The sequence below is a fragment of the Neovison vison genome, chromosome 5 (genome assembly GCF_020171115.1).
Source record: "Neovison vison isolate M4711 chromosome 5, ASM_NN_V1, whole genome shotgun sequence".
Taxonomy (NCBI): domain Eukaryota; kingdom Metazoa; phylum Chordata; class Mammalia; order Carnivora; family Mustelidae; genus Neogale; species Neogale vison.
In genome coordinates this window covers 20790101-20810455 of record NC_058095.1, presented here as the reverse complement: position 1 = coordinate 20810455, position 20355 = coordinate 20790101, and the positions used below count along the sequence as shown (strand labels likewise).

General features: G+C 53.8%; 2 protein-coding genes across 2 annotated transcripts; both read right to left on the bottom strand.

Annotated features, from left to right (window-relative positions):
* Positions 1 to 5280: 5280 nt before the first annotated feature.
* On the bottom strand, positions 5281 to 8998 carry KRT35 (keratin 35). The gene is made up of 7 exons (XM_044250412.1): positions 8528 to 8998; positions 7577 to 7659; positions 7225 to 7381; positions 6792 to 6953; positions 6376 to 6501; positions 5690 to 5910; positions 5281 to 5428 (listed from the first exon to the last, which is right to left on the bottom strand). The coding sequence occupies exons 1-7, from the start codon at positions 8996 to 8998 to the stop codon at positions 5281 to 5283; spliced, it is 1368 nt and encodes a 455-aa protein (XP_044106347.1).
* A 5226-nt stretch (positions 8999 to 14224) lies between these two features.
* On the bottom strand, positions 14225 to 17941 carry KRT36 (keratin 36). Its single transcript, XM_044250411.1, has 7 exons — positions 17483 to 17941; positions 16736 to 16818; positions 16330 to 16486; positions 15454 to 15615; positions 15234 to 15359; positions 14815 to 15035; positions 14225 to 14420 (listed from the first exon to the last, which is right to left on the bottom strand). Exons 1-7 carry the CDS (start codon positions 17939 to 17941, stop codon positions 14225 to 14227), a joined length of 1404 nt encoding a protein of 467 aa, XP_044106346.1.
* Between the last annotated feature and the right edge of the window lie 2414 nt (positions 17942 to 20355).

The following is a 20355-nucleotide window of genomic DNA, read 5'->3' as shown; positions in this document are numbered from 1 at the left end:
TCAGGATCGTGAGATCGAGCCCTGAGTTGGACTCCACACTGGGCATGGAGCCTGCTTGGGATTCTCTCTCTCCCTCTCCCTCTGACCTCACTCCCTCTCAAAAAAAAAAAAAAAAATGGCACTAGGCAAGACCAGTGGTTTTCAGTCCTGCCTTTGATACCTATGGGCTCACATATCACTTTTTCAGTATGTGGGGTTAGAGAGCCACTGTTTTTTTTAAAGATTTTATTTATTTATCTGACAGACAGAGATCACAAGTAGGCAGAGAGGCAGACAGAGAGAGAGGAGGAAGCAGACTCCCTGCTGAGCAGAGAGTCCGATGCAGGGCTCTATCCCAGGACCCTGGGACCATGACCCAAGCCAAAGGCAGAGGCTTTAACCCACTGAGCCACCGAGGTGCCCCGAGAGCCACTATTTATTTATTCAGCTTCTCAGTATAATATTAGGGTGTAAGTACTTGCCTTTTTTTTTTTTTCATCTATTTCTAGAAATGTTGGCAGAGAGCCAGGGAAGGGGAAATGCCGTGTAGCCCAGTTCCCTGAAATTTGTTGCACCAACCATAACTTCCAGTTATTTTGTCTGGATTAACTATTCAAAGAAGACAGTAGCATCAGATAGAAGGCAGTTACGATGACGATACCAGCTAGCTGGAACGAGACTCATTGGACCAGCCTGCAAAATCGTAACCAGCATCTATTAAATCTATACAAGCACCAGGCACCGTGCTTGGTGCCTAACATTAATTTGCCCACTTAATCCTCACCCAAAAAAAAAAAAACCGTAAAATAATTATTATTGTAATAAGATGTAGTAATGGTTCTCCAAGTGTGGCCTCCAGACCAGCAGCATCACTTCAAGAACATGTTAGAAATGCAAATTCCTCATGCCCACCCCAGGCCAGCTGAGTCAGAAACCCTGAGTGTGGGGCCCAGCCATCTGTGTTAGTTAGACAGGTGCCTTTCCCAACTCACTCTGTGTTAAGTGAGTTCTCCAGGTGGGCTTGAGAATCACTAAGGTGTAGGAGCATCTCTCAGTACCTGCCATCAGCATTCCTCTTGCAGAAAGAACAATCTTTTTTTTTTTTTTTAGATTTTATCTATTTATTTGCCAAAGAGAGAAAGCGCCCACAAGCTGGGGGAGCAGCAGGCAGAGGGAGAAGCAGACTCCCTGCTGAGCAGGGAACCTGACGCAGGACTCGATCCCAGGACTGGGATTATGATCTGAGCTGAAGGCAGACACCTAACTGACTGAGCCACCCAGGTGTCCCAGAACTGTCCTTACTTGAAAAAAATACACAAAGTTGTTGGGGTAGAAGATGAGACTCCAAATGCTTGGATATTTTTTTTAAAAGATTTTATTTATTTATTTGACAGAGAGAGATCACAAGTAGGCAGAGAGGCAGGCAGAGAGAGAGAGAGGAGGAAACAGGTGCCCTGCTGAGCAGAGAACCCGATGCGGGACTCGATCCCAGGACCCTGAGATCATGACCTGAGCTGAAGGCAGCAGCTCAACCCACTGAGCCACCCAGGTGCCCCCAAATGCCTGGATATTGACAAGACATTAGAGGGAGACGAGGGAGAGGAGTTGGAAGTTCCCAGGGCAATCATGGAAGCAATGGGTGTAGGGGGAAAGGATTGCAGGAGTGAGGAGGACGGACACCAGGAAGGAGCTGAGAAGCCGTGCTGTGAAGTGCAGTCCCACCCCGAGGCATCCACGGGAACTTCAGCAAGATGCACTAAATCATTGGTTCCCATGACAGAGGAAGGACTGGGTCTCATGCCCGAGTGTGTGTGAAAAAGGAAAACAACGGTGTTCAAAGCCGAGATCGGGTGAAGGTTGGGGACAGGGACAGGTAGCGCAAGGGCAGGAGCAGGTGCAGCCGGTTCTCAAGCACAGATCTGAGTCCAGAGCCTAGCCACTGTACACCAGTGCCTCTGAGGCCAAAGTCAACCACTGGGCAAAGAAGTATTTTTGAAAAAGGGAGAGAAGGGAAAGTCGCTCAGAGAAGCGCAAGGAAGTGGGAGCAAAGGAGGAAAATGAGAGCTGGGAACGGACTATGTTCAGGGTGGAGGTAGGTGGGCGGTGCCTGGGTGACAGTCAAGCGTCTGCCTTCACCTCAGGTCATGATTTCAGGGTCCTGGGATGGAGCCCCTAAGCGGGGAGCCTGCTTCTCCCTTTCCCCCTGTTCTTACTTGTTCTATCTTGCTCTCTTTCTCATAAATAATCAAAACCTTTAAAAATAAATTTATAAACATAAAAATAAAGGTAGGTAGGATGCACATGGGGGCCTGGCCCCAGACTGTCTCGTTCTCACCATTCTTTGAAAAACTGGATTGACCCCAGACAAAAGACCTATCAGAGCTGAATTTAGGTAGTTCTATCATCCAAAAAATCAGTTTGCCACCCCGCCTATAGCATTGTGTTGACAAACATAAGCAGAAGGATCATCAGACATTTGAGAGATGTTTCCAACATCGCAGACAGAGACACAACAAAACAAGCAAACAAATGGAACAGTGAAGAGGAAACTGGAGGAAACGGAAACAATGCAGAAATCTAGAACAATCTACTAACACGGACACGTGTGTGTATTTTTTAATGACCTCAGAGTTAAGAACGGCTGTCATGAAATAAGAGCTGGATGTTATAAAAGAGAAACAGAGAAGAAAAAAATAACTCTCTGGAATTAAAAATATGATAACTGAAATTCAAAGTTCAGCACAGATGCTTGAGATTAAGGCAGAAAAACAAGCCAGAGCTGAGGGATGGTCCAAAGCACCTGTCAGAGATCCACTGGGACTGAGGACTCATGGCCTGAGACCCCCAGCTGCCGTGCAGAAAGGCCCTCGCCCTAACAAAGAAGGCCCCATCCCTGGCTGTGCTCTAGAGTCACTTGGGAAGCTTTTTAAAACCCCGACACTCAGCCATATCCCGGACCAACTAAGTCAGGACTGCTGGGGGTCAGACCAGTGACCCATCTGCTCTCCAGGTCATTCCAGTGTGTGGCTAAGGTTGAGAATCTGTGACTTGATAGAAGCAGCATTATATTCAAAGAGCACAAGCAGATGACATAAATAGTAATGAGGCAAGGCTCTACAGGCTCTGGTTCACTGCATCATAGAGGGACACAGGATGACTTTGGAAGGGATTTGGACCACAGAGGATGTCATTAAGGAGGAAGTACAGCTGATGCGACTTGGAGTTCACTCAGCCCTTGCATGGCTTGCTGACAGCGGGTCCCCCATGCCCGACTCTCCGAGTCAGAAAAGATAGTAAGCCACAGAACGGCATCTCTCCTTGGGCTGCTTGGAATTGCTACCTGGAAGGAAAGTCAGAAATGACACTCTGGGCAGGGAAAAGGCAGATATCAGCCTCAGCACAACCCAGACCTCCAGTTAGAGTAGACGGTCAGCAATACTGAGCCAGCTTCAAAGGCCCAGCATATGCTTGGGAAAGCAGTACAGACCTCACAGTATGCTCAGTGTCCTGGCCCCTGTTTTACTGATGAGGAAACTAAGACTCAACAAGGGGCCACCCCCTGCTAATCTCCCATAGGTAGGAAGTTCTGGGGATGGGATTTGAACCTGGATCAGTCTGACTCTATGTTCGGTGCCCGTCTTCATCACACTAACTCCACGACCCCTTCAGCAGGCCTCCTCCTACCACTGAGGCAGGGAGTGAGTACCCTTCCTGTCCCACCCCCAGGCCCCCTCTGACAAGGCTTAATCCAGATCTGGGCACCTGAAACCCTGTCTGGCCCAGGGAGGTGCCCAGTGAAGGTTTGTTGAATGAAGTGAATGATCAAGAGACCATGATCCTCTTCGGGGGGGGGCGGGGCTGGACCTCAACAAAACCAGGCATGATGTTCCAAGAAGACCAAAGTCGAGGCAGTGGAGGAAGTCAGGAGTGAGGGGGCTGAGAGAAACCAGAGCCCCAGGCTCTCCTTTATGGGGGCTTAGGAAGGGAATGACTCTAAAGTTGAATCAAGGTGAATGGTATCAGGCCCCCTTAAGGAGTGGGAGTCTCAGGCCCGCTGGGTCATCTGTCTTTCCATAATCCAATCTCCACCTTGTGTGCTGTTACAACTCTCTTAACATCACTCAAATTCCATAGTGGTGCTCTTGGCATCTTATGAGGAACACAGGACTATCTGGAGACAACCCACCTTCCTTTCTACCTGAGGAAGTTTTACCTTCATTGCCATGTCCCACTGGAATCCACGGAGTTTGGCATTTTCCAGTTTGTTGGGGGAGGATTGTCTGGACATAAATGAGAACCTTTGGCCAAAATGCTGGGAACCCCTGCTTCCATTCGGAAATGCTCTGGTACCCAAAAGCACTGTATGCAGCATCAGATGCCAAAGGCACACCGAGCACGATGAGTCTCTTACAGACAAGAATCTCTGAATTGTAGCTGGAGGTCACAATGGCCAGCTTACTCGTGCATCAGAAGGGGTGTAGATTTTGGAGGGACCTGCCGAGCTAGAGGGCTATATGATAATATCACGGTGGAAGGAGGGAAATGAAAATACCCTGGTGTGGGCTGTCTATGTTGCTGCTCTTTTGAGAACCACAGGCATGAAATGAAAACCAGCTTAACATGCTTCACCTTGGACTGCCCCCTGGCTTTATCCACCTTTCTCTGGGATCCCAGGGTGGCCATGTAGACCAAGGAGGGAAGTGGGAGAGGTCTGGTAATACGGATCACCACATGGGAATCTTGAAGAAGCGTCTTCATCAGGAGAGCTGAGCCACTGAACAAAAAAGCCCCCTGGGAGGCCCTTAGTCACCCCAAACAGGGCCACAGGATCTGTCATCCCCCGGGTCATACGCGGTCAAACATCCCTATCCACCCGGCCAGGAGTCACCCCTCTTCACGCAGCAGAGACACACAACAGGGACACCGGAACGGTGCCGTTAGGCATCGAGAGCCAAAGCCAATACACTTTATTATTCTACCCACAGAGGCCCTCTAGTATATTTCAGAACCCACAACAGCAACACCCAGAAGGAAACCTGACCCAGAAGGCAGCCTCAGAACAAAGAGCCTGGCTGGCACCCACGGAAATGATGAGGAATTGAGGCTTCCAGGGACAGCCAGCCTTAGCGACAGGCTTGGAGAAACTTGGAGGGATATATTTGCAATGAACCCTCCTGGAGCCAGGCCCTGGTGCCCCAGGCTCTGCACAGAGAGAGGGGATTGGTCTTTAGGGTCAGGGTTGAGCAAAGGCCAAGTTCAGCCCCTGGCGACAATGGCCTCAGCTTTCCAGGCCAGTTCCTCTCAGAACCGGCCCCCCGGGCAGGGCACACAGATGGTGCGGGGGCTGCAGGTGGAGCGGACCGCCCCAGGTCCGCAGGAGACAGCAGGAAGGCAGGGGAGGCACGACTTGCCAGGAGTGTGGTCAGGGGCACACGGGTTACAGGGCAGCCTAAGAGAAAGAGAAAGTTCACGTTACTGTGATTTTCCTATTCGATAACTCAGAGCACCTTAAAAATCACCCAGTCCTGCCCCCTTGTTTTACCAATGGGAAAAGAGAGGCCCACAAAGGACTGGCCGGGGTCGCATGATAAATTTATAGTAAGACCAGAGCTCAAACTCCAAATGCTGGGCTCTCCCCAGGCACCATGGCATCTCCCCAGCACTTTGTAGACTGCACCGGGAAGAAGAGGGAGTACGCAGCGACACTCACTTGCCCTCCTCGCTCTCCAGGAGGCCCCGGTATGTGTTGATCTCGCACTCCAGCCGGGCCCGCACGTCCAGCAGCACCTGGTACTCCTGGTTCTGGCGCTCCAGGTCACTCCTGATCTCGGCCAGCTGGGCCTCCACATTGCTGATCAGGCACTGCATCTGGGCCAGCTGGGAGCTGTAGCGGGCCTCGGTCTCTGCCAGGGTGGATTCCAGAGCATCTCTCTGTGAGGGCAAAAGGAGAAGGTGAGAGGTCAGAAAAGATGCACTTAATCCTTGTGGGTCTCAGCGAGTCCTCAGAATCCAAGAACAGAGACTCAGAGAATCACTTCGAACCCGGAGGAACCATAATCGGCGATCTCATCTGAGACTGCCAGTTAGCCCCTGGAGCCTCCCTGATCTAGAGAGCATCTCCCCTAGTAATGAGATCTCTGAGGAAGTGATAATTACTCAGAATGAACCTACTTACACAAGGACAGGAGCTACTGTTGCTATAGGTCTCCCGTCTTTTCCCCCCAGGACATTTGTGAATGGGGGTTGGGACCTCATTCCACCCTACACAGAAAATTCCTAAAGCACGAGAACTTGAATCCCCAGAGTCGGCCTGTGTGGTCAGAGCATGGAGGCCCAGTGGGCCCATGTGCTGCTGGGTTTGGTCCCCCAGCAGCCCTGCTCAAGCCTCGGGCTCACCATGCTCTGCTGGGCCTGCAGCTCGATCTCCAGGGCGTTGACAGAGCGTCTCAGCTCGATGATCTCCGCCTGGCAGGACTGCAGCTGCTCCGAGCTGGACACCACCTGCTGGTTCAGCTCCTCGGTCTGAAACATATACACACAGGACCTAGTCAGGAACATCAGGACTTAGCTTCAGAGGTCCACAGAGACTGCACAGAATCATGAGCCAAGAAGGACCTTCCAGAACACCCAGTCCAACCCATTCATTTCGTCCTTGAGGACGTTATTGCTAAGAGGACAGCAACCTGCCCAAGGTACACAGCAAGGTCCAAAGAGAGCTGAGGCTCAAACCTCGTTTCGTGATTCAGAGCCCCAAGGTCAGTTCCATTTGATACCCCATGTCTCTGTTGCACTGACTCTTTCCAGGTACCTACCTGAGTATTGAACCATTCTTCAGCATCCCGGCGGTTATTCTCCACCAGGGTCTCATACTGGCACCTCATCTCATCCAGAACACGGTTAAGGTCAACAGGTGGGGCAGCGTCCACCTCAACGTTGAGCCGGTCACCAAGCTGGCAGCGCAGCGAGTTCACCTCCTGTGGCACAAATCAGGGTCAGCATCAATTGTCCCAGCCCGCTGCCTCACTCACCCTCTTCCCCTACTACCTGCTCCCCATGCTCACCTGTTCTCCATGCTCACCTGTTCCCCCATGCTCACCTGTTCCCCCTTGCTCACCTGTTCCCCCATGCTCACCTGCTTCCCCCATGCTCACCTTCCCCCTTATTTTCACCTTCTCCATCTCCACCTCCTTCCCCATATTCACCTCCTTCCCATGCTCACCTGCTCCCCTCCTCCCCTGTGCTCACCTCCTCGTGGTTCTTCTTGAGGCACAGCAGCTCCTCCTTCAGGGACTCTACCTGGGCCTCCAGGTCAGACTTGCACAGGGTCAGATCATCTAGGATCCGGCGCAGGCCGTTCATGTCTGACTCCACCAGCTGCCGCATGGACAGCTCCGTCTCGTACCTGCCACATACGTAACAGGATGCCTGAAGCTCCATTTCCTTTTTATGTCCAAGTCAGATCCCACCCCAGGCTGTCCTCATTCTGTGTGTCCCACCTTAATACCTCAGTGACTTAAGACAGCAAAAACCCTGCATCCTGGCATTGCCAATATCCAGGTCTACCAGCCCCCAACCAAAGAGCAAGCAGGACACTCACTTGGTTCTGAAGTCGTCTGCGGCCAGCTTGGCGTTGTCGATCTGCACCACCAGCCTGGCGTTCTCTGCTTTGGTACACAAGGTCTGGGAAAATACAGAAGTGACATGTGAAAGGAAGGACAGTCTGCTAGCCAGAGCTCCCCAGAGCTCCCCAAAGCTGGCAAGAGCCACCTCCAGAGGGAAGGAATCAACCATCTCTGGATTCCTGGCTTCTGAGGCTCCGTGAATTCTTATGGGCACACAGTAGGTATCAGACAGGGAAGCTCTACAGCCCCTCCCAGTGCAGAGCCTCTGAGACCCATAACCTGGCATGGACTAGGGGAGATGAGGAAATGCTGAAGCAAAGACTGGCAGGGGCCTAACTCTTGCCTTCCTAACTCCCAGGCCACTGGGGCCTCAGGGCAGGTCCTGAACAGCAGCATACTCTCTGATTCCTTGGTCATAAATGGTCCCTCCCAGAAGCCAGCAGGGACCCTCAGAAGATGTGGGCTGGGCAAAAAGGAAACTTCTGATGGGCTTTTCCTTCCCTGAGTTCTTTATAGAAAATCTGACCTGCACCAAAGAAATGAAGTCCAATCCCCTAGCCTTAAAAAAAAAAAAAAAGGAGGGGGGAAAGAATTAAAACTCATAGAGATAGACCATGCTAGCAAAGGTTATACAGTCAGTGAGTTCACAGAGCCTGGCTCCACCAGCTGCCAGCCGGACCACCTAGAATAAGTCACTTAATCAGCCTGAGCTCCGGTGTTCCCATCTGTAAAATGGGCTAATGATATCTTCCTCATCAGATGACGGGAAGGAGCAAATGAGGCCACAGATGTGCAGATGTGCACACGCTCCGTGACCTCTGAAGTATCCCATGGAAGCAGGGCCAACAGCATGGGTGTCCTAGCTTCCAGTCTGGGGCTCATGGCTTCAGACTCCTGAGCAGCCAGAGACACTCTGAGCCCCTTACCTTCTTCTGGAGCTCCTCAATGGTCCGGAAGTAGGACTGGTAGTCAGGGCTCAGGTAGGGCACCTGCTGCTCACACCACTCCCGGATGCGGCCCTCCAGGCTGGCGTTCTCCCGTTCCAGCTGGCGCACCTTCTCCAGGTAGCTGGCCAGCCGGTCATTCAGGGACTGCATGGTCTCCTTCTCGCTGCCGGTGAGGATGCCATCCCCAAACCAGCCCCCACCCAGGTTGTAGCTGGTGGTGAAGCCTCCGGCCGGGAGGCAGAGAGCAGACAAGCAGCCAGCCGCCCTGCTGCTGCTCCTACCCAGCCCGACGGAGCATGCCGAGAAACTCCGGGCCCCGCGGGAGAGGCTGGGGAGCTTGCAAGAGCTGCTGGGGTAGATCGCGGACACGCGAGCAGAGCCGCCGCCAGCTCCCCCCAGGCCCCTGAGAGACCCTGAAGAGAAGCTGGCCTTGAGGCACTTGGAAGCCATGGCCTCAGCAGCCCAGACGCAAGTGAGAGAGGTCTTCGAGGCCGGATGCCCCCCAGTGCAGAGAAGCCGCTCTTCACCCCAGGTTTATACCTCTGCTCCAGTGGGCGTTGGCCTTTACAAAGGGTTTTCTCCTCATTAAAGTTAATACCACTTTCTATAAGAACCCCTCATTACCCTGTTAGTTAGCTTCCCATGAACATTTCCCGGCCTCGTAAAGTGGGAGTCCCGTTGAACTGACGGCCACGTCGAGACGTCTCCACCGCCCCGTGTTGCCGAAAAGACCAAGTATCCTCAGTTCTTCAAAGGGGCCTGTCATCCAAGCCCAGACCTCAGCCTCAGCCTCAGCCTCAGGAGGTGTGGGAACCCACAGCCACAGTCTTGACTTTCTCTAGCTTCATCTCCTTTTATGGGCCCAGGGCGGGGGGCGGGGGGCAGGGAGGGGGGAGGTGTAGAGGAGGCTCCTGGGTTGGCCCCTGGGTGATGGAAGAGCAAGCCTAGTTATTGCAGGAAGCAGAGACCTCATGCCCAAGGAGACACAGAAGGATCTAGAATGACCCTGGAAATAGGGCCATGGTGACCAGCTATCCCCGTTTCCCCAGGACTGTTCTGGTTTTAGTACCGAAAGTCCCCTAACCCTGGGAGCTTCTCAGTCCCATGCAAAATGGGAAAGTTGGTCACCCCAGACAGAGCAGAGCCCTGGGGAGACAGATACACCCCCACTCCCTCCCTCCCTCCCTCACAAGGAAATCTGGCTGGTTGTATAGCCCCGACATCAGCCAAAAAAACTAGAGGTCAGCTAACTGAGCACCAGCCCATGGTGACACGTACCCTACATAGGAAGATATGTCTCCCCAGGCCCTGGATGAGAAGTGGGGCAGCCTTTCTTGCAGCTGCTTGGGGACTGAGACAGAATGCCGGGGCATGATCACAGACCTCCTCAGGAGACACAGTCCGAACTTCAGAGTTTCAGCTCTGCTACAGGAGTTGTCTGGGCTGATATCCAGAAAGCTTGACAAATGTGGGTTCTTTTTCCAGAAAACCCAATGTGCCAAGGGAACAAGGCCTGGGAGAGGGGCCAAGAGCTGAGCCAGAGGGCAGGTGGAGCTGCAACGGATGGGGCCTCATCAGGAGGAGCCCCGTGTAACTTGCCTTCCAGGCGGCCCTGTGGTTTGGGGTCCTGTTGGCTCTTCTAGGGATAGGTTTTACCTTCTTGTCAGGAGAACAGCGGCAAGCTGAGCTCCAGCAGTCTTCCTGGTGTGGGACTCACAGCTCTGCCATACATGATCTCACTTCCCCCTCATATTGCCCTGTGAGCCCAGGCTTGTCACCCCCACCTCAGAGCCAAGGAAACATCTAGAACAGCACCTGCTCGTAGTGAGTGCTCAGGAACAGCAACCACTATGATTACTGGTCCCCACATGGGTGGAGTCTTGCTGTAGTCAAGGTGACAAGGCTAAGAAGCTGTCACTGGGGAGTGTGGATGGGCTCTGAGCACCTGGGTCACCATCCCACAGGCCGGGTGCCTTTGTTTGGGGGCCTCAGATCTAGAACTCTCATGAGTCACCATGCCCTTCCCACACCCAGGAGCCTGGTGAGACCGGCACCCGCCCAACAAAATCCCAGGACCCATTGGCTGCCTCACCTTCTCCTCCCTGGAAATCCATGCCCCAGTGCAACGCAGCTGAGCTGAGAGCCCGGATGAGCCACCTTTGCCGTTCATGTTTCCCATCCATGTGCGCACAGGGCTCCACCCAAGCCGTGCTAAGTCACAGCCTCCCATGCTCTGGGCTCAGTGAGGGTTACCCTGGATCCATAGGACCCAGAAAAGCCACAGCAGCCAAGGCCTGGGAAACCTCATGCTGTTTACACACCCCTGGGGGTCACATGGGTTCCTAGGCAGGGCTCCACATCTGGGCTACCCAGAACAGGTTTGTCTCCCCGACACAGACCAGTTAATGACAAGTCTAATGGTACCAGCCATCCGTCGCTAAGTGCTTAGGACTGCCAGGCCTCGTACTGAGCTGTCTCCAGGCATTGTCTCATTCACAGGTCACAACAATCTCATGAGACTAGCATCGCCAATAGCCCCATTTAGTAGATGAGTAAACTGAGGCTTGGAATGTTTCTGGAGCCTACCCCTGCTCCACTTTGCCCTCCTGGCTCTGAACATCCATGGCAGTGACCAGTGGTTAATCTGCTGACCCTCCCTTCACTGATGTGCTCAAATTGTCTGGTGTTGGAGCCCTATCTTCCCAGGGAGACTTGTACATTCTCAAGGGCAAGGACAGACCTCCTATTTCTCTTGAAATCTCTATTGTTCAAGCGCAGTGCTGGCTTCCAGATGTCTCAGAGGGAAAGGATAAATGAATGAATGCTTCGCCTGTGGTGAATTGTGCTAATTAAGAAAGCAAAGGAAAGATTTTGAGGGAAGGGGAATATAAGAAAAGGGGAGAGAAGGAATAAGGTAGGAAGGAGAAAAAAAGTGGGTAGGGAGCTGGAAGAGAAAGACACTTCCAAAGTCAGTCTTACTCTCTCTACTGCTATACATAGGGAAACTAAGGCTCAGAGATGGAAAGAGATTAATTTTATAAAACATAGAAGTAATATGTTTAGGGACGCCTGGGTGGCTCAATCAGTTGAGCTTCCAACTCTTGGTTTCAGCTCAGATCATGATCTCAAAGTCACAAGATCAAGACCCACATCTGGACTCGGGCTCAGCAGGGAGTCTGCGGGAGATTCTCTCTCCCCCTCCCCTCCTGCTCCTCCCCCTGCTCATGCTCACTCGTTTACTTGCTCTGTCTCTTAAATAAATCTTAAAAAAAAAAGTAATATTAATAATTAATAATATGAGATAACCTCTAAATCATTCTGGGCTCTTTCCATTCTTCCTTAGCACTCTTCTTATTAGAACAAAATAATTACCTGGAACCCCTTATTGGCAAGAACCAATCTTGCTTAGTAAGTCTCCGAATTACTTTGCCTCCAGGACCTGTGCCCTCTGCTGAGATGGGCTCTGCACTGTCTCCAGAACATAGCCATGCTCTAAAAACCCTTTGCCCTCCTCCTTCCTGCTCTGCCCATCCTTCAAGGCCCCCCCAATTCCAAATCTCCCGTACACCCCCAGCCCTCCTTGATCTCTCCCCGTCCTGAGAACCCGAGAGCCTGCCCCACACGCACACTTGCCATGCCCAGTGCTGGGAGGGGCAGCACAGGCGTCATCTCCCCAGCTGGGCCATCAGCTTCTTGAGGACAAGGCCTGAGATCCCACACTGGGTCCAGCTGCCTCTCCAACGTCCCCACTTCTCCATAGATGTGCCCCTGCTTCAGCACTGGGTTTCCCACATGCGGGGTGTTCAGTACCTATCTGTTGACTGTCTAATTGACCTGAGTGTGTGTCAATGAGCCAGATGGCATCTTGGCATCAGTATCAAGAGATCAGAAATGCCTTGAAAAAAAAAAGGATTATGTTCACTCTGGAGAAATTCAATAAAATGTAATGTGTCCTATCATCTCTCTCTCTGCTATCGAGAAAAGAGCAATGACATGGGCATCAAAAGGCTTGAGAGGGCATCCTAAGCCTGCCACTCGCTGCGCCGGTGTGGGCCCTGGCGGTGCTAAGATCTGGTCTGCCCAGTAAATGAGGAATTTAAGCTAGAACTCAGTTAAGGGTAGGTTACGAGGTTGAGACTAGGAGGGCTTCCTTACCCAGTGCAGATGCTCTGAAAATTTCATGAAAAGCTGGCTAAAGCTACATAGAGAAAACACCCACAATCCCACACAGCGGTGTGAGCGCCCGAGATGAGGCATCCCATACCCTGTGGAGTGAGCCCATTCGGACGATGCTCGGTGTAGGGGTAGGAGCTGGCTGTGACTGCTGGTCCGGACACAGCCCTCGGTGGTCTGTCTGCCTGCAGCAGCAGGAGAGGGGCAGCTCGAGCGGAAGTCAGAACAGACGTCCATCCCTGCCTATCCCTGGTTGTCTCTGTGCACCAGCACGCAATGGTGGGACACACTCTCTGCACCCCCAGCCACCCACCTCTCCTGTCCGGAGCCTCGGGCCAGAATGGAGAAAGGCGGACCTCAGGGGTACGGAGCACAGGGAGGAGCGGGACAGGGCAGGGCTGCCCCGCTGACTTTGTCCAGCAGGTAATAATGACTCAGGTCGTTGGGGAGGGGTGAGACAATACTAGGGAGAAGAGCACCAGCATCCCAACAGGAATGGCCGGACCATGGCCTCTTCCTTGTCACTCGCTGCTGTGTGGCCCGGAGCAAGCTGCTGTCTTCTCCGGCCCTGTGTTCTCCACAAAGAATAAATCAGAGGGACAAAGAATAAGCCATGGGGCTCTCAGACGTCTCACAGGTCATGCTTCTCTGCTCAGAGGGGTGTCCGGGGCCCAGCACAGTTAGGCTGGACTCCCAGAAGGGCACAGCTCAGCCAGGAGAATTCAGGGCACTCTACCCTCTGCCCCAGAGTGAGCTTCCTTCCCTCTCCTTCCTGTCTGACCCCCCACGCGTCCTTGTCCCTGCCGCCCTGTATCATTTCAGCCCTGTATCCGGCACTGGGAGTCAGCTGGCCCTTCTGCCTTCATCCCCGAACTCCCCTCCCTGAGGTGGTCAGTCCAGGCTGGCTGGCTGCGGTCTGCCTCTCCCCACTCGGTCCTAGAAACTGCTCTCCTGAACTGTCACCAGGGTCAGGCCTGGGGATGAGCCAGCAGGGTGGCAGAAGCTAGACAAAGGAGGAGAAGCTGAAGGGGAGGAGAGGGGGCCCCCAGATCCAGACAGAGCAACTGAGGAAGACTGTCCCTTGTGGGGCCGCCCCAGGTGGGTTCCCATGGGCAGGGCCGAGCCTGGGGGTAATGGCTATGCCCGTCTGTTCACACAAGCCAGGGTCTGAGGTATCCCCATTTTTTAATATTTTAATCGTCCTGTCACTTCCTACCACTCAGACGCAGGAAGACAGACCTGAGACCCTTGATCAAACATCTGCACTAGCTAACCTCACAAGAACAGACAGAGTCAAGTTTGCAATGCCAAGAGAACACAGTTTATTGGGTGTATTTCCAGAGGAAACTAGTTTTGCCTAGCATAAAAGCAGTGAAGTCCAGAAACCATGTAAAGAAGTATTTTGGTAGAAAAAAATCTGCTGAGCAGGGAGCCTCTCTAGGAAACAGTGTGGGGAGGGTCATTTAGAGCCGAGAGCCATAGGCATGTCCTTCCCGGGGCTGGCTACAGCGGGCAGGGCTGCAGGTGCTCCCTGGAGGAGATGACTTTCCCGTCTCTGATCTCCTCCGTGATGGTACGGATCTGGGTGCTGACCTGGGGAGCCGGGCCGCAGGGCACAGCTGGAGCACAGGCCCCGGTCGAGACGTAAGGTCCCCTCACGGAAGGTTTGCATTCCGTAGCACAAGGGTGCGCAGGCAGCCTGAGGAAATGAAATCAATCAGAGGGCATTGGGCATGGGGCATGGGACTGAGATCCCCGTTAAATAGATTTAGAGGATAGAGTGACTATAGGTGAATGACAACGACAAATGGCTTCAGTGCCTCTAAAAACCCCAAGGGCTGCAGGGATGAAGACAAGGAGCCCCCAGCTAAGCACGACGGTTGGGGATGAGCTGTGGCAGCAGAGGGGGCAGCTTGCCTCCACTGTGATGACCAAGCTGGGACCACAAGGGATCTCTAGAGAAAGGCTTTGAATAGATCCCCGTCCTCTGCGCACTAGCCTCTGCAGAGACTGACACCCTCTCTGAGGCCCCGAGGCCTGGTCCAGGGAGCCCAGTCCCGACACCTGGCTCTCCGGGACCCACAGCCACTCACTTGCAGTCCTCGCCCTCCAGCAGGCGGCGGTAGGTGGCGATCTCTGACTCCAGCCGGGCCTTGACGTCCAGCAGCACCTGGTACTCCTGGTTCTGCCGCTCCAGGTCACACCGGATCTCGGCCAGCTGGGCCTCCACGTTGCTGATCAGGCACTGCATCTGGGCCAGCTGGGAGCCGTAGCGGGCCTCAGTCTCCGTCAGTGTGGATTCCAGGGAATTCCTCTGTAAGGGGAGAGAGGAAGGGCTGCTCACAGGAAGTGGTCGTCCCGTCCAGAGCCCCGAAGCCCCGGGTATCTCCAAATCCTGCCCGGGTATCTCCACATCCTGCATGATCACACCCCAGGATAAGTCCTGTGCCAAGGCTGGTGGGTCAGGGCTTGCCAGGGGCTGCAGCTGGTCCCTCAGGCAGAGGCCACTCACCAGGCTGTGCTGGGCCTGTAGCTCGATCTCCAGGGCATTGACCGTGCGTCTCAGCTCAATGATCTCCGTCTGACAGCACTGCAGCTGCTCCGAGCTGGACACCACCTGCTTGTTCAGCTCCTCGGTCTGAAATGCAAGAGGCCCCAGAGTGTAGTCAGACCAAGGGAAGCTCCTTTCAAGGAAAACCCCTGCCCCAGGAGCCGGGCGGCCCCAGCCCCACCTGGGTGTTGAACCAGGCCTCCACGTCTCTACGGTTGTTCTCCACCAGGGCCTCATACTGGCATCTCATATCATCCAGAATCTTGTTGAGATCCACTGGGGGGGCGGCATCTACCTCCACGTTCAGTCGGTCCCCAAGTTGGCAACGGAGCACGTTGACTTCCTGTGGAGGGGAGGCACGGTGGCACCAAGGTTGTGGAAAGGATGCCAGATTGAGGGTACAGGAGGCTGGGTTCAAATCTTCCTCCCTCAGTGGCCGGCTGTGTGACCTCAGACTTGGATCTTAACTTCTCTGAGCCTAGGTCCCTTCATGGACATACACCTACCTACTCTGGGGAAACAGGAGAGTCAAAGATGATGCAAATGTCAGGCAAATAGAAGAAATGTTATCAGGCACTAACGTCCAGAGGGAGATTTAGTGTCATGGGCAGAAATAAGGGTTCTGTGTGACCTTAAGCAAGTGACTTAACTGCTCTGTGCCTCGTTTTTCTCATCTGTAAAATGGGACGATTGTGAGAATGAAATGAAGTGAGAACAAAATGCAAAGTATTTAGGGACGCCTGGGTGGCTCAGGTGGTTAAGCCTCTGCCTTCAGCTCAGGTCATGATCCCAGGGTCCTGGGATGGAGCCCTGCATAGGGCTCCCTGCTCAGCGGGGTCCTGCTTCTCCCTCCGCTGCCACCCTCCTCTGCTTGTGCTCTCTTTCTATCAAATAAATAATTTTTTTTTAATGCAAAGAGTTTCAGATAGCTCCTGGCATGCAGTATGCCCTCAACAGATGCCAGCTGGAGTTCCTGTGGGAGCCATGGTCACCGTCATTGTGCCCAAGGGTCACCCAGGTTGGGAAACGCTGGAAGGTTGCACAGCACCAGCCTCACCTCCTCATGGTTCTTCTTGAGGCACAGGAGCTCCTCCTTCAGGGACTCCACCTGGGCCTCCAGGTCGGCCTTGCACAGGGTCAGCTCGTCCAGGATCCGGCGCAGCCCGTTCATGTCCGACTCCACCAACTGCCGCATGGACAGCTCTGACTCGTACCTGCACACACAGAGCCCTGCTGAGTCTGCAGGGAGGGAGCCGGGCACAGGCTGCCCTCCATCAGCTGAGAGGGCTGACTTGGGGTCAGCAGCACAGTGAGCCTTTCCTCGGACCCAGAAGGGATCCAGGGCCTGTGCTGTATTCCCACTTATGGTTCCCTCCGGCCTTCCTCCCAGCTCACCAGCTCCCAAGGCCGAGGAGAGAGGCGAGGGAAAGCATAGCAGACCTTCCCCGCTGGAGCCCACTCACTTGGTCCGAAAGTCATCAGCAGCCAGCTTGGCGTTGTCAATCTGCAGGACCAGCCTGGCGTTCTCAGCCTTGGTCAGCAGGATCTGAGGAACAAGGGGCATCCCGTGAGCTAGGAAAGGCCCAGCAGGGGGGGCGGTGGGCGGGCGGGGATCGCCCAGCTCACAGAGGCCATGCTTCTAAGTCCCACCAATGCCCTCAGTAGCCCCAGCCCTGAGCCCAGGTCTGGAGGGATCACCAGTCCAGGAGGGCCACCCCTTGAAGTAGGCCCCAGAGTGGCACAGCGGGATGCCTCAGGGTGAGATGGAAAGAAAGCGGGATGCAGGTTCTGATTCTGCATCTAACACTCAGAGGCTGTGCAATCTTGGGCAAGTTACTGAAACACCCTGATATTTAACTTCTGTATCTGTTAAATGGGTCCAGTAATAGCTATCTCTCCAAGATGAGGAATAAATAACCCAACGGATACCAAGCATCAGGCACGGCGCCTACATCCTGTAGTCGCTGGGTATATGCTATTGCCCTTCCTAAGGCTGAGATGGTGAGGGCGGGGAGAGGATGGCTGGCATAGTTATAAGCAACAGAGGACTCGCACAGACGTGTGGGTCTCCCAGGAAACCAGGACCCCAGACAGAAGAGCTTGCCCTGGACAGAGAATTCCCCAAGAGCTACCATCACTGGGTAGTCTCTTGGGATGAGACAGGGACCCCCAGGGCTGGGGAGGCTGGAGAGGGGCCAGGTCCCCGTTACCTTTTGCTGGAGCTCCTCAATGGTCTTGAAGTAGGACTGGTAGTCTGGGCAGATGTATGGAATCTGAGACTCGTACCACTCCCGGATGCGTTTCTCCAGCTCTGCGTTCTCCCGCTCTAGCTGGCGCACCTTCTCCAGGTAGCTGGCCAGGCGGTCGTTCAGAAACTGCATGGTCTCCTTCTCACTGCCGTTGAAGGAGCCCTCGCAGAACCAGCCCCCGCTCCCAACAAAACCAGAGGGGTGGCACCCAGCGGACAGGTAGGAGCCAGGAAAGCAGCTCCCAAGGCTGGACAGGCCCATCCTGATGGAGGAGGCAGACCCCACAGCTCCAGCAAGACTGGGGACCCTGCAGGAGCCCACAGAGCGAACGGAGGACACCCGAGAGAGGCCGCCTGCTGGGCTGCATAGGCCCTTGGCAGACCCAGAGGAGAAGACCGGAGAGCAGACCTGGGTGGCCATGATCCTAGCAGAGGCAGGTTATAATTTAGCAAGGAGCTTGGGTTCTAGGCTCTCAAGGCCTCTCTGGAGTATTTATACACATTCTCTGTGGGGTGTTGGCATGTTAGTCTTGGGAAAGCCTGTTCCTCTTCCAGAAAGCTAATCTCATTAGAATGTGAATTTTCCCACCCATCCAGAATTTCTTACCTTATAAAAAAAAAATTTTTTTTTTAATTTCATTTGCTAAGTCAGGACTCTCATCTGTTGTATTTCCTGGGAGAATATGAATTTTATTGCCTCTTGAAAGTCTTTGCACCAGATCCCATAAATTGGGAGCGGCCTCACAAATGACATTTGGTTCCTCCTCTCTGTCCTGTGCCTTCCCCTGAGCATCCTGGTCACCCCACTTGTCACCCGCACCCACTTTCCCTGCACTCACAGGTGCTCACAGATGCCCGGACCCCCGGGATGGTTAAAAGGGAACAAAGGGAACTACGATCCATGGAGCTCCTACGTGCCAGGCCCTGGTTACTTCCTCTATACCTCTCCACAGTCCTGGGAGGTGACCAATCTGTCTCCATTTCACCAACGTGGAAAAAGACGCCAAATGGCCAAGAGCAAGCTTGCTCAAGGGAAAAAGGCAATGAGTGATGGAGCCTGGAACTGAGACCAGGGCTTTCCGATCCCAGATCCTACACTCTTGTCCCAACACTTCTCTCCTACAACCAAGGGCAACGGTAGGCACCCAGAATTTAGGGACCAGAAACCTAGGTCCGAACGGTGACTCTGTCATGTGAGCGTATGTCCCTTTCTGGCATGCCTCAGTGTCCTCATCAGGACGGCGGAGGTCATCAGCCTACACTGCCTGCCTCACACGGATACGTGGAGCATCAAACAGAACAGAAGTAAAAGTGTTTTTGGAAGCCACTGTGCCCTATAGAAATACTGCTTACACGGGACAATCCTTGGTGATGATTTATGGCTGTGGCCGGCCAAGGATCACAAGTGTGAGCCCTCTGAAGGGTTGCTTTGGAAGGCACTTTCCTTTGTGACCCACAGTTCTTTGAACCTAGAAGAGTAGAGACCTCGATCCTGGGGCAGTCTGCCCTGACCCCCTAGTCCCCAAGTCATGGGTCCGTACAGACTCTTTGGACAGGGGAGGAATAATAAGGACAAACAAAGAGCTGCCAGGGCAACAAGGGAGATGGGAGGGGCACCCAAGAAGTCACCCCCCCCCAGGGAAGTTCCTTCTTCCGCCTCACCAAGTGGGACTTCCCAAGGCTCCGGCAACCGGCTTGCTCTCTCCCACCCGGACTTGGTCTGCAAGGTTGGTGTTTATGGAAGCGTTTATGTGCTTCTGAAGCTGTAATTTAGCAACCTCTTAAAACGCTTTATAAGCTTCTCTCTGGAATTACTCAGGAGGGTTGGCTGTGGGGCACACGCCTCGCCCAGCGCAGTGGGCACCTTGACGGGAGGCCTGAGAGCAGCCCCTCCTGGGAGTGAGAGCGAGGACCTCGGGCTCCTACAGCAGCTCCAGCGTCCCTGCTGTCCCAGCATGGCCTCGGGGTTTCTCAGCCTCGGCACTGTTGACATCGTAGACTGCTGACTTCTTCGCGGTGGGCACTTAGTGTGTCCTGTAAGATGTTGGCGACATCCCTGGACTCCACCACCTGATGCCAATAGCCATGTCCTCCCCCAGCTGTGACAACCCGGACGGTCTCCAGACATTGCCGGGTATCCCCTGGAGGCAAAATCATCCTTGTTTGAGAACCACTGGACCATCAGGACAGGAACGGGGGCTCTGACCAGACCTCCTACAGACACTGCCTTTTACTCCTAGGAAAACCAGTGCGGAGTCTGGCTGTCCCTGTGGGGTCCAGGCGGGCAAGTCCTTAAGGCTTCGATGTATTTCATTGGCGACACGGCACTCACTCCTCAGGGCAGCCCTCACCGAACCTCGAAGCGGCTCTTCTCTGGGGTGTCTGGCTGTCAGGCATCTAAAAGGGATGTTTTCATTTTCTGGGGGTTTTAAGCCCCTCTGCTGTGCCATCTGTATCTGAAGGTGACGCCAAGTTTCCTTCAGGGCAGCTGCTGCTCTGGCTTTTCCCATCACTCTCAGCTGCTATGCCAGGAGGACCACCGAGGGCCAGAGTCCAGGCAGGTGTCTTATAAGCTGTGAGGAAAGGCACATTCCCTCCTGCAGAGAGGACCAGAGAAGGGCTTTTGGCCCCCCTAGGTCCCCTGCCTTTTCTCCATGTTGTAGGCCACAAGACCACCTCTCGGAGGAAAGTGTGGAGGGGGCCTCCTGGGAGGAATTCCTCTGCTTTCTTCCACCCAGGAGCCAGGACCATCACGTGGAGCAGATGTTCTACCTGTGTCAGGGAAGAGAAGCCGCTCCCCAACCTTGAAGAAAATCTACCTGTTTGGTGTGAAGT